This window comes from Leptonychotes weddellii, chromosome 5 (genome assembly GCF_054177405.1).
Source record: "Leptonychotes weddellii isolate Sample4059 chromosome 5, ASM5417740v2, whole genome shotgun sequence".
In the NCBI taxonomy this organism is placed as follows: Eukaryota; Metazoa; Chordata; class Mammalia; order Carnivora; family Phocidae; genus Leptonychotes; species Leptonychotes weddellii.
The window spans coordinates 45,320,912-45,334,180 of record NC_138373.1 but is presented as its reverse complement, the minus strand read 5'-3'; the positions used below and the strand labels follow the sequence as shown (position 1 = coordinate 45,334,180).

The window sequence follows — 13,269 nt, the reverse complement described above, 5'->3', positions numbered from 1 at the left end:
CAGTGGAGAGTGTGCCTCTCTCTCAGGGAGCACAGACTGCCCTAGGAGGCAGAGTCTGGGCTGCGTGAGGAAGGAGGGCACGACGGCCCAGGCCACTGAGGACCTGGGTTTTCCAGCGTTCTCTGAATGCTTGCATCTCCGGGCTCTGCATCCACTCGGGCAGGCCCTGCAGAGCCCATCATCCCAAATTCTGGCTCCCGAATCAGCATAATGCAGCACTTCCCGGGACCGTGACAGGCATCAACTCCCCGTCCCGAGCTTGGGGGGCTGCAGGGTGGTGGGCAGCCTGGCCACACCCCTACTGTGAAGGTATGTGAGAATGTAGGAAGCCTTCCCATACCACATGCTACCCGGATCCACAAGTGCCAGAAGCCTCCCGCACCTAGAAGGCTACGGAATTCGTGGCAGAATGTCTGCAGTACTACTCTGTATCAGGATCGCCTAAACTACGCTATGGTCCATTAACTATCTCCCTCTGCTCAAGTTCGTGGTTCCATCGGTGGGGCTTGAAGAAACTAGTGAAAGATGACTAGCCGCGTGCAGTAAGACCCTGAGTAGCACAGTACACAACATCATCTAAGGCATGGGCATTTAGTTTCATTTCCCAGATCCTTCCTTTTTATGTAGCCCCTTCCTCTGCTTTTGACTAAATGACTTTGCCCGATCTGCTTACATGGATCCAGAACACCAGGAAACAGCACCACCCAGGGAAGGCCCTATCTGGACTTCTCAAATATTTGCCATTTACATTTTCCTTCCCATGACTCCTCACACTTGGGAATGTACTGTAATATTCTGGCTTGGTTTCTTTTGCATACCAAAGCACTTGCTCAGATTGGTCTGTTTGTCAATGAAGACTTTAGCAGAGATAACATTTCCAAAAGGCATGAACATCTGCAGAATGTCCTGGTCTCCAAACTCCTGTGGAAGGTGGTAAATAAAGAGGTTTGCACCCTCTGGACCTAAAGAGGAAAAAAAAATCAGAGTAAGGTATTCTTCGCTTCTTAGTTCCCAAGGCCTCTTCTTAGGACTGCTTTTTAACAACAGATAGCCTAAGCATTTGCCTTTCTCTCTCATACTAGAAGGGAATGAGATAGATGGATAAATGTCAAGTGCTGGTATGTCTTTCAGGACGGGAATCATCCTTCAGATGTTCCTGATTTCCAAAGACACTCGGTCAGCAATAGCTGTCTTTTCACTGATCATCTTCTGTGGCTCGCATTTGCTTAGTGTACATATTTTCAGTCTCCTCTTCTTGGGGGGTGAGGGTGGTCCCCATGGGGTAGAGGTGGGGAGGAGAACGCAGGAGTGGGTTTTTCCTGGGTGGCTGTGTTCTGTTGTATGTATAGACGATCTCTTGGAGTTGAGAGTATCCTGTGTGTTCTAAGCAAATTGCAGCAATTTAGAATAATGGATATAGCAGTAATGTTGCTTGGATTTCTCAATCATTTACCTAATTATCCATCCAGTTTTGATTTGCCAAATCTCTTAACACAGTCTAATAATCATTTTTATTAGAAATGACTGGCAGTGAGTCAAGGCAGGGAAAAATAGGTAGCTAGAGTTTCACAGCTGTGATAGGAATTATACCACTGGGGATTAGCCTTGGAAATGAATGCACAAGGTGCAGAAGCTAGGCAGAGACCAAGCTCAGAGACGTCACTTTCCAGAGAAACAGGAAGCAAGGACAGAGTACGGAAGGTCCTCTCAGCTACACTGGTTAGAGAGGTAAGCTCTCCTCCTTGTCTTCCCCATCTCTCTAGCCACCTGCCCAAGAGCCATCTGAAGGTGAAAAGGAGGGAATCTGAATGACCTGATGGGAGGCAGTCATCTAACATAGAACAGGCAAGGAGGCTTTCCAGGTCCAAGGCCGCCTGGGGTAGTTACCAATCCCACCCCCCCAACTTGTCTGGAGAGGCCCCCCCCCCCCCGCCAAAGGGCTGGATGGCTCTAAGATGTTCTAAGTTCGGGGCGTGGTGTCTGGGAGGGAAGGGTGCTCACAAAAACCGATGAAGTAACCTTGGCAGCTGACTCCTGGAACCTTCACTGGCATCCAGGGGAGGAACCAGAGCTGCCTGCCCCACTGGGATGCCGCAGGGGGTGTGGTGGTGGTTAGTATTTGGGTCTAAGAAAAGTAAAACTGGAGAAAGAATAACTTTGTAAAACTAAAAGAGAAGAAACATCTTTGTAAAGAAGAGTCAAACCAAGTTTCTCCCCACAGAAAAAGAGTGTTCTAATGTGTGGGACTTTTCCCAAGGATGTCTTCTGGAGGCAAGTTTCTGAAGCCACAGAGATGAAGCATTTAAGTTCAACATGACCACTTTTTCTGTGTCGCTCACAATTCCACATTCCAGTGCCAAGGAGGCAGTCTGTAATTCAAGGGACACAGTTGTAGGTCTTAGGTCCCCAAATGTTTCCTGGTTTACTTAGTATGACTAGGTGAAAAACCAAAACATGGGAAAGGGATGTTTGGAGCGCCACCAGGCCAGGCACGGCTTCGGCAGTGTGTGCTGGGCAAATCTGGCACCACCCAGATTTCATGTTCCTTCTCAGTAAAAGGTCCACATGTACAAATGAGGATTTATGGGACCCACCCAGGGAGAAAGTGCAACTTAATGTACTCTGTCAGATTACTGGCTACGCCTGGACAGTCCTGGCATTCTAGAACACTGTACATTCCGACTGTATCTGTGCCACATGGGGGGACCAAGAAACTATGAAAAAGGTCAATCTAAGGAGGCTCTGTTCTTTATTCACCATTTTCTCAGGTAAAGTGCCACCAGCATCTCCTAGTGTAGACCCCACAGTTTTCATCACCCAGAAATAGTTTGATTTTGCAAACTGCCAAAATTGTGAACACTAAAATGAGAAAAAGGTGACTCGATGTGGAAAACCTCTCTTCCGTGCAACGAAGGCGGCTGTTGCCATAGATACCAAGGGCCGAAACACAAAAACACGTTTTTGAGGGTTCCACCTATGTATCCACCTCACTGTTGCTTTTAGTAAGAACCTGCTGACAAATCACGCATTCCTCGGATCTCTCCCAGTACATGTCATTTTAACTTACTGGAGTTCTCTGTTAGAGTGTTGGTCCCAGCTGGCTGGGTGCTCACATTTTGTATTTCTCAGATAGGGCACTTGGTCTAGCACAGAGCATTGGGGTGTCTGTGGCCAACGGCCAGCACCCACCAGCTGCTTTGTGGCCTTCCCGAGGCTCTACCTACTTGTGTGTGCGTGACTGCCTCCTGCAAATCAAGGAACACGGGAAGGTATGACAGAGGTCCGAGAGTATTCAGGAGTGACAGGAAAGGTGGTCAACTTTCCTGGATTGAGGTCGATAGGGATGCCATAACCCTTCAGACGATTTAGCTGGGGAATATATCAAAGCCACTTTAAAACAACAACAGTAGCAAAGCCAGCCTGGCTCATTTTCCTGTGGGAAAATATATACTAGGGTACATGACTAAATGCATCAACTTGACTTTCAACTCTCTGAACTAAAGGACAAAACCATGGAGCAAAAAATCTAAAATCTGTTTAGTTGTGGAATTCATTTTTTTTTTCCTTCCAAGTATAACCTGCTTTGAAAATTATGTTGTGGTTAAACTAATATTAGGATGGTTTACATTTCTTGAGAACACATCAACTGGGTGAAAAGAAGGTGATCAGAAGAGAGGTATGAGAAGGTGGGAGATGATTAAAAATGCTAAACAAACCAAAAACCACCACCACCAAAAAAATCAAAACTAAACCATGCTACTGGTACCCCAATACCTAAATGTCAATGACCCCAGGTTGGCAGCCATTATTCACATTAATCCCAGACGGTTAGCTACTGCACAGGCAATCCCAAAAAGGCAAGGCATGGAGATGTGGGGCAGTGAGCTGCGGTAAAGCAGCAGAGAACAGTTGTCTCAGGGCCCACACACTCTCCTTGCACCAGTACATGGCGAGTCCACTGGTGACGTGTTTCTCGGTGACATCCGTCATGTCGCTTGCTCTAAGGCTTTGCTGGGCAGTGGAGCAGTGGCCAGGATTCTTTAAGAATCCTGCCGGGAACCGGCTTTTATGTTTTCGCCTAAGAACATCATTATCTCACAGACCCCTCCTACCACAGTCACCATGGCAGTCCGACCCCAGACAAGGGACCTCAGTGCAGGCCCTTCTTTGGGAAGGCAGGGTATTTAGGACGTAGGGTCTCCACATGCCTCGGGAAATACAGTTGCCTGAACGGTGGTGCAGGTTTTTAAAAATCTACACTAACAGTCACAGCTAAGAATAAAGAGAAAGTTGAAATAATGAAGAATTTAGATTTTCATATATCTCATTTTTAACGATCTCTTACTTATAAATGGAAACAAACCTTCGTTCTACAAGAGTATCTTTAAAGCTGTGTCCCTTTTAAAGTTCACAACTTTACAAAGTTAAAACATTCTATTCTTATAGAACACCGTATTTAAAATACTCAGACAAGAACAGTTTGGAAATGTGGGGTGAGGATAAAGAAGGGAAAGAAATTTGTACAAACTTCCTCAGCAATACTTCCCTATTCTAGCCTCTTATGCCATACTCCCAACAGGTGTGAAAGAGAATAAATATCATCATGGTGCAGAGTTTGCTTGAAAGCCATTTCTACTAAGGAGAAGAGACCAAAGGAAGAAAGGAAAAGACAAGCTCTCCCTCTTTGGACTGGTTCATTAACTGTTTTAGAATTAGCTTGAATTTATTCTTAACATTCATTTCCTGAGACTCACTTTGCCTCATTGGCAGAGAAGCAAGACCATCAATCACGTACTTACTTCCTCAGAAGACCCCCGATTCAACACAGACCCAGCCGATCCTGATGGTGCGTTTCATCCCTACCCTGGAAACTTTCGCCTATGAAGAGTCCAGCTAACCAGCCACAGGGCGTGGGGACGCCCTGATACCTGGGACATGCCTGGGAAGACCATCGACTGACCCCTTCCACTAGGGAGCAGTTAATGTGTAGTGGACGGCCCCTGCTGACTTGGGAGAGTGGGTTTCTGCCAGGTTTCTGAGGGCAGCAACTACTAGGTAACTGCGTAGAAGCACGCAGTGGGTGAGAAGTAAGTCTGAGAAGGTAAATTAAAAGACTGATGAAAAATTACAGCATAAAAGAAGTACGAGCCTGAGGAGGACAGGAGAGAAGACTCAAACCAATGGCTTAGTCCTGTTAGGTTTTCTAAAGGAGAAAAACGAACCCCACCCCATGAAAGGCAGAAGTAAAATAATGGCTTTCTCCTAGGACGCTGGCTCCGTCGAGTTTCTCGGAGGCCGGCTGTACGGGCGCCTCGGCCGTCCGGGCCCGGGCAAGCACCTACCTTCCTTCTGGCTGCCCGCGGCGCTCTGCTGTTGCAGCAAGCTCTGGCTGTACAGAGTGGGCAGTGCCGCGGCCGCGTACTGCTGAATCCCTGAGTAGGCCTGCGTGAGGGCGTCCATGGTGCCCGCCGTGCCATTCGTCAAGCCCGTGGCGCCAAGTCCTCCATTCAGAGCCGCCATACCTGAGAGCATTTGAGCAACTTTACAAAAAACCCAACAATAGAGAAGAGAAATAGCACTTTTCATTAGTGCTTTCCAAAGGAAGTTAGAGAATCATTTGACACAAGTAACAGCAAGTGCATGCAGCTAGCACACCGATGAACCCGACATGGAAGTGAACACGGAACTATGAGGCAACACATTGTCACAACGGGGAACACACAGCAAAACCCACGAAACCCCCTGAGCAATGATGCCGTCACTCCCTAAGGCTAGTGAGCAGACTTCACGGAGGCACGAAGTGAGACAGGACGTTGCAATTCCATGCACGGTGCTACTGGCAAGTACTGGAATCGTTTTGAAATGAGAGCCTTTTCCTTCGTAGAGCCCAGAAGCATGTAAGAAAACGTGAGTGATGGGCTTGTAACAGCTGTGCACTTAAATCCATTTCCTGGGCGCTCTGAGGAGCATGGGATGGCTCAAGGGTTTGCGGAGAAAGGGATAAAACTTGTCTCCGTCAGCGGGCTGATGAGATGGTCCCGGAGGCCAGCTCTGTCCCCAGGGAACCTGTGTGCGGCCCCCTGAAACAGCTCAGGGATGTCGTCAGGGACAGGCCCTTAGGAAGACTCGTCTAGCTGATTAAGAATGAAAGCCCAGCAAAAATGGGGACCCTTAATCTAACTGTACAGAACTGAGGCTGCTTCCTCAGTGGGAAAGGCTCCAAACAGAATGGGGCCAACTTAAGCAGCAGACACACACGCAAATATGAATCCGGGTCACGGGAGCGTGCACCCCTGAAAGCGCTCCATGTCGTGTTTTCCCGTTAACTGAAGTGATACCCGTGTCTGTAAGCTGGATCTTGGCTATTCACGGATGGGAACTGGATGCTGGCCAGCGCTTGAGTTTTTTTGTATCTTGGCTGCTCTTCTGCTCTGTTATGGTTGCTGACTGTGCCACATTTTCCCCGAGTACTGAGTCAAAACAAGCAACACTTTATAGAGTGCTAACTTTCGTATGAACTCAGGAAATGGAAGAGGTGACATCATAATAGCCTTTAGTTGCCTTTATGATTAAAACATTTAAAAAAGATCTGTTTTCTGGGAAGAACTTACTGAAAACATTAATGAAACTCTTGAATGGATTAGGACTATTGATTAGGGCTATTAAAATAGCGAAGATGACTAACTGAAAAACAAATTGGCAAGAAGTCTAATGAGGACAGAAGACCAGATAAAGATGCTTAAGAAATGATACAGAGGAATCCAATACCAGAATCACGTCAACACCCACCAGTGTTCTTGCGTGCCATCCACAGAAGATGGAGCAGGTGGGGAATGTTCTACGTACTCTCAGCATGCCTCGGTTACTCTGACAACTTCATCTCATCTCTTAGGTGAAAAGGACTACACACAAGATATGAATTAGACCATGGCTTAACAGCAGAGGAAATGCATAGTGCCTCAAGTCTGGTATTCTTCCAGGGGGACTTGAGGGGACAGAAGTGGGCGCAGGGTGAAGTCACCAAGTACAGTCTCCTCAGTACAGACACCGCACAGGGGGTGGGGGTGAGGAGCCTCTGAAGGACAGAAGAATGGAATGATAAGCCTCCTGAAAAAGGAAATCCTTGCGGGTGGATCTAGCAAATACAAACGAAGCTAAGAAGGTGCCGGCCAGCAGAGGTCCTGTGGACTCTGCTTTAAGTTTCTTACTGAGAAGCATTCTATGCTCTAATTTTTTTTGGTCAAATAAATGCTGTTAAAGAGCTTGGAACTACTGTGTCCTCCGAATTAAACAGTCCCTCAGACAGCAGCTGATCCCATTTACCCGACTCAGGCCTCTCTCCTCCTCCGTCCCTGGTATTCGTAGGGCTGCTGAAGGCTGGGGAGTAACTTCACTTTCCTCCTTTCGGTCTTATTTTATCCTCACCTCCCAATATTTGTGTGAATGCAAAGAAACAGCAATGGTTCTTTTCTAGAAGGTGAGAGGAGGGTGTAAAATAACTCCGGAGGAGCTGGGCACAGTTCAGTGCTGTTTGTTTCATTTCCGTCAGGCTGCGACTAGGTGCTAGGGACACAGACGATCACGCCGTGGGGCTCAGCCCTCTAGAAAGCCGGATCCCTGGGTGGGAAGGAATTCTAGCAGTGGAGTGAGGGGTGACTTGCCACTCTACTTCTACCCCGAGGCGGGAGTCTAGGTGTGCATCGTGGCGAACGGGGCTGCTCGGAGCTCTGCTGCTGTCACCGGAACGGTAGAGCCCTGCATCTCTGGTGCCTTGTCGGCTAAGGGCCTGGCGGTTCGCAGCCAGTGTGCCTCCCTGTGCGTCGTAGCTTCCCCAGAGGCCGGACACACGGCGGGTGTTTCACTGCAGGGCTCACTGTGGCCCTGGACTCCCTTCCTCTCTGGTACATGTCTCCCTTTTTTTTTTAATCATCCAGGTCAGGTGAATTTTCTTCTCTTTCCACCTTTCTGCCATTTTTTTTTTTTTTTTCCTCTTGAAACACAGAAGCAGAATGAACTTCAGTGCTCCTGAAAGACGGGATGGGTTTTACGACTAGAGTCATCGTGAGGCCTGCAGCCCTACCAAGTGACATTCCAGCGCATCGTCACTCCGTTCCTGCCTACACTTCACGGTCCTTGGCCGTGTTTTTGGACTACATCTCAGGGCAAATCTGCTTTCTGAAGGGCTCTGCTTACTTCAAGTGATGCCACACGTGCGGGAGGTAGTTGTAGCTGGCTTGACCTGCCTGAAGCGAGGATGGAAACGGTACTGGAGGCACCAATGGGTGCCGATGCGGAAGAGGGGACTGGTAAGGGCTCTCCAGCCCGGGACTTTCCTCCTGCATGGTATAACCATCCTTTTGAGCAAAAAAGAAGGGTACAAATTCTGGCAAGTGCATTGAGAATATTAAAAACCAAACTATCCTGGAGGTTCTGGGGGATGTGTTTGCCAAAGCCAAGGTAGAATAGGTAATTGATTACCTGGCAGAATTTGAAAGACCATCACAGGAAGATTTATATTAAATAATTATTATATCAAAGATAACACTTGTCAATTCAGCTGCTGGTATCTGATTACATGCACAAACTTTGGACAGTGTTTACAGAGGTTTGAAGAAAGTTAAGTTGAATAAATGTCTCACCTTAAAAGAATGGGAATTTTCTTTAAAAAAGCCAAATGGATCAATCATTTCATCCCATTAAATCTAAATTCCCATGCATGCTGTTTGGACAAGGAACAAAATGACAGATGTGCCAATCTCAACAAGGGAGGATCTTTGCACACGGTCTGTGGACAGTCAGCACATATCCTGACTACTGAATCATAAGGAAAATACATTTGTAGTACTCTACTGTATTAACTGAAAAAAAATATGCATATCAGTGAGCCCGCACAGTTCAAACCTATGTTGTTCAAGGGTCAACTGTATTTCCATAAACACTATTCACCAGGCACTTGTGCTTGGTTATATTCTGACAAATCCTAATTTTAAGCACTATATGGTAAGCCATTTGGAAGAATGGTGTGATCTGAACAAGGAAAAAAAAGTATGTCACTTGACCTACGTTAAAACACCTACATAAAGTCAGATACAGACTCTTGGGTGGATATATCTGCAAAAATATTTTGTTTTAGTTCAGATGTACAAAACACATCTTATGTACAAAACATGTCTTGAGAACACTCAAATAATCCAAAACTGAAAGCTCTGTTAGTCAATCACCACCCACATTCCTTACCTCTGATCTTGGCAACTTTTGCTTTTAGCTTTAGGCTTCTACTCTACTTTTTTTTTTTAAAGATTTTATTTATTTATTTGAGAGAGAGAGAATGAGAGACAGAGAGCACGAGAGGGAAGAGGGCAGAGGGAGAAGCAGACTCCCCGCCGAGCAGGGAGCCCGATGCGGGACTCGATCCCGGGACTCCAGGATCATGACCTGAGCCGAAGGCAGTCGCTTAACCGACTGAGCCACCCAGGCGCCCTTCTACTCTACTTTTTTTAAGCCCCTCCAGTCATGAATGTATAAGGGAAGAAAAGGGCTATCAAATTTGAGCAGTTTAATTCAGCTACTTGTCTTCTAACCAAAACTTTATTTTGGGAGGAGAGGGGCCCTGTGGCAGTGAAGAGGGTAACATTTTTATAAAGATGAGTTAATTGGGAATTAACTGGATTCCATCTACCTACATTCTTCCTGGCTCCTTTGTCCATGGGAAAGAGACGGCTCTCTTTGGACAACCGGAGAATTCTTTCAGTAGCAAGTCATTGTTCCTGGGATGGAGTAAGGTAGGAAACAGCAGTGATATGGAAGCTGTGGCCAACTATTTTAGAAGCTGCCTCTATTCCAGTAACGTCTTTTGAGTACCTTCTTTGAGAGTTATTCAGTAGGATAGGCAGCACGATCACATTCAGGCAGGGTGGTCTGAAAGAGGACACTCTATGTATTTCGGTTTCCTCTTAGTATTTGAGAAAAGGAAAAATACCAGCTCCAAGCCAGTGTTGGGATTGTTAAATAGCTCTGTGCTAGTAACATTTACCAAATCAGAAGGAATGTAGTTTTGTTTGTGATTTTTGTAAATGAGCAATTAAACATTTTCCTGGTTCACACCGTCTGGTAGGGGCTGTTTGAAACGAGACACCTTCTCAATTCCCTGTCAACTATCCACACTTGTTGTGCCCCAATTGCAAAAAATTTAGAGAACAAAACATTTTAAGCCCGTTGTCCTTGCCAGAAGCAAAATTTGTGACACAGAGCCCACACAAGGACTAGTCCTAGTTTCTTGGCCTTTCAACAGAGCCCCTCTCTAGTCCCTCATGGCACTGATGGGAAAACACCAGCAAAGCACGAGAGACTGGGATGGAGAGAGACAGGACCACACAGACGGGAGGACAGCACACAAGCAGTCATGAGCACGTGCTGAGGAGGACAGCCATTCCCACTGGCCTGTTACTTTGCAGACCAAGGACAGGACAGGCAGGCGATCAAATCAAAGTCCTTGTTTTAGGGGAACTAGGTCCTGGGGCAAGAGAAGCAGCATGAAGGGATGTGTGCAAACACACTTGTCTGCAACCGAGGGGAAGGAAGTGGGTTGGAGCGTCTGCAGAACAAGGTCAGAAACAGGAGTCAAGGCAATGACGGCTCCTCCTGGGCCGTTGGGAAGTGGGGAGCTGGAGGCAGTTTTACTGGAATAAAACATTCCGTTGTCACATGGTTACCACTTCGTGTACTGTTTGCTAATCAAGTCTATCCTATCTGGAAGGAATAATCTTTTTCTTTTCTTTTTGGCCTACAGTAAAACTCAGTCCCAGTTTTCATTTTTCTCAGAGCATCTGAATAAAAGTGTTTAATAAAACTTGAAAATTTGATAAATTCTAGATTCCTTTTTATCAAACTACAAGGCATTCTTTTTGAGATTTTGAAGTATAGAACGATTGGGATTTTTTTGCTTTAAAAAAATTGTATCATCTGATCATCCCTTAAAGACTGTTCACTTCTTGGATCATGGCTGAAACCAACTTGCCAAGGACCCCTTTCTGAAAGCTGAAAGTGGGCAGGCGTTGGGTTGCCCGGGCTGCATGGTAGGTCACTGGGCCCCCAAATCAATCTCTTCGGGCTCTCCTGGGTTGGGCTACTCTCGACTCAGGACTGAACTGAGGGAAAGGCAAATGAGGTGTCCCCCTCTGTGGGCGGAGGATCACTTTCCCCCAGTGTAGAGGCCAATGCCAAGCACAAGGCCAAAATAGGACTTATTCTCTGTCTGGGGACTATCTCCAACCCCCCCAACCCCCCCTTCCAGCCAAAGATCCAAAATGGCAGAAATCGGCAAGCTGTGTAGGACAGAACCTGGAGTTCCTCAGTGAGTCCCTAGGTTTCAGGCTGAAAGGATTCTGTAAGCCGGCTGCCCGACTCTGCCTTAGCCTGCCAAGGTAACATGCGCCTCTTCAGAGATGAAGATGCTTGGGGGGGGCGGGGGAGTCCTGTCTGTGGGTGCTTACAGATCCCGTACCGCGGCCGGTGGGGCCCTGCACTCCGCTCTATTTCCTTTTTTCCAAGGCCTCGTTTTTCCTTCTCTATATATGTCATGAATCTTTAGAGCAAGAGGACACCCGGAAGATCATCTAATCCAGAACTTTCCATTTTCAAATGGGACTCTGAAGCCTGAGGTGGGCGGGCCAGCATTTGCTCAGGACTTTTGCAGGTTGGGAACTGGACCCATGTGTCCTGACTTCTAGTCCCATTTTTCTATTAAAACACACTGCCTCTCAGAAGAAGAGACCCCAACCAAACCCAAACCACCCCCGTGTGAAACCTGTAGCTATCCGTGCGCCACAGGAACCTAGGGATGGATGCACATTCTGCATATTAGAAGAGACTGGGGGTGGTGGGGTTGGGTGGTCTTGGAGGCAAAGTGAGCGTAGACAGCATTTGCCTAGCACGGCATGTGCTCCTCCATCCCAAGCTGTAGTTCTCCCTGTTCCCTCTCCTTTGCAGGTCGTTACTGGGGGAGAATTTGGGGGGAGGCTGTCCACCAGAGCAGCAAATACTCACTGTTTAGGGTACCTGCTAGTGCGTTAATATTATTCAGCCCAACAGTGGCTCCCGCCAGTCCTTGCAGCGTCCCAAGGGAGGTCAGAGAATTCATGGCTGCACCAGCAGTGGAGTTGGGGGTTGAAGCAGCCACTGAAACACAAAACATGACAGGAAGACGGGGAGAGAAAGCACCAGATGAGTGAAAGCCAACCGGCCCCGGGAAAGTACTCGTCTTCCCGCAACGGACGGAGTAGGGGCCGCTCAGGCACCAGGACCCCGGAGCCGCTTCCCTCCAGGCTGGGGCCTTATCCAGGTGCACCAGGGACCAGCACCCGGGCCGGGGCGGGGCGGGGGGGGGCAGTTCTTGGCTTTCTCGGTTTCTGCTTCAGACTCAGCATTTTCTTTTCTCAACGAAATTTTGAAAAAAAGAAATCCTCCATCTTCCTGAATTTGACTAAAGACTTCAGGGCCCAGGTGGTGGTGGTAACAGAGTGAGGAGGGGTACGAGATAAAACCATTCTGTTCCAAACTCTCTCTTAACTACCCCTCCCCCCACCCCGCCTTTTAGGTAACAGGTTTATTGGGATGTCATTCACATACCGTAAAATTTATCCCTTTAAAGTATACAATTCAGTGGGTTTCAGTCTATCCGCAGAGTTACACAGCCAGCACCACCATCTAACACAATATTTTTCTTACCCCAAACAAACCCATCCCCATTAGCACGCATTCCCCGTTCTCCCCTCTCCACAACACCCGCCCCCCACTGGCACCCACCCCTCTACTTCTGGTCTCTATGGGTTTGCTTCGTCTGGGTATTTCATATAACTGGAATCATACGAACTGTGATCTTTTCTGACTGCTTTCCTTCACTTAGCAAAATGTTCTCAAGGTCCATCCACGTGGCACAAGTCAGTACTTCATCCCTCTCTAGCTGCCGAGTAATAAATACTCCGCTGTACGGAAACACTATATTCTGTTTATCCATCCATCAGTTGGGGACATTTTGATCGTGTTGACTTTTGGGCTAGTATGAATAATGATGCTCTGAACATCTGTATACAGCTTTCCTGTAGCCAGATGTTTTCATTTCTCTTGAGTGTATGTGTATTTGTGTATGTGTGTATATATACACACACACACACACCCAGGAGTGGGATTGCGGGGTCATATGATAAATTTATGCTTAACGTTTTGAGGAACTGCCAGACTGTTCTCCAGAGCAACTGCACTCCCTATCCC

General features: G+C 47.3%; 1 protein-coding gene across 9 annotated transcripts in view; it reads right to left on the bottom strand.

Moving 5' to 3' along the window:
- Window positions 1-496: 496 nt before the first annotated feature.
- Window positions 497-13,269, bottom strand: part of CELF2 (CUGBP Elav-like family member 2) — a 604,346-nt gene continuing 591,573 nt past the window's right edge. For 7 of the 9 annotated variants that reach the window (XM_081820569.1, XM_081820561.1, XM_081820566.1 and 4 more), the window contains 3 exons: window positions 12,058-12,177; window positions 5,343-5,540; window positions 497-962 (listed from right to left, as the gene is read on the bottom strand). In XM_081820569.1, the coding sequence (XP_081676695.1) occupies window positions 769-962; window positions 5,343-5,540; window positions 12,058-12,177 (512 nt within the window). In that variant the 3' untranslated portion in view covers window positions 497-768. Of the gene's footprint in view, window positions 963-5,342; window positions 5,541-12,045; window positions 12,178-13,269 lie in introns of all 9 variants that reach the window. The other 2 variants (XM_081820564.1, XM_081820565.1) reach the window with 2 other exon arrangements.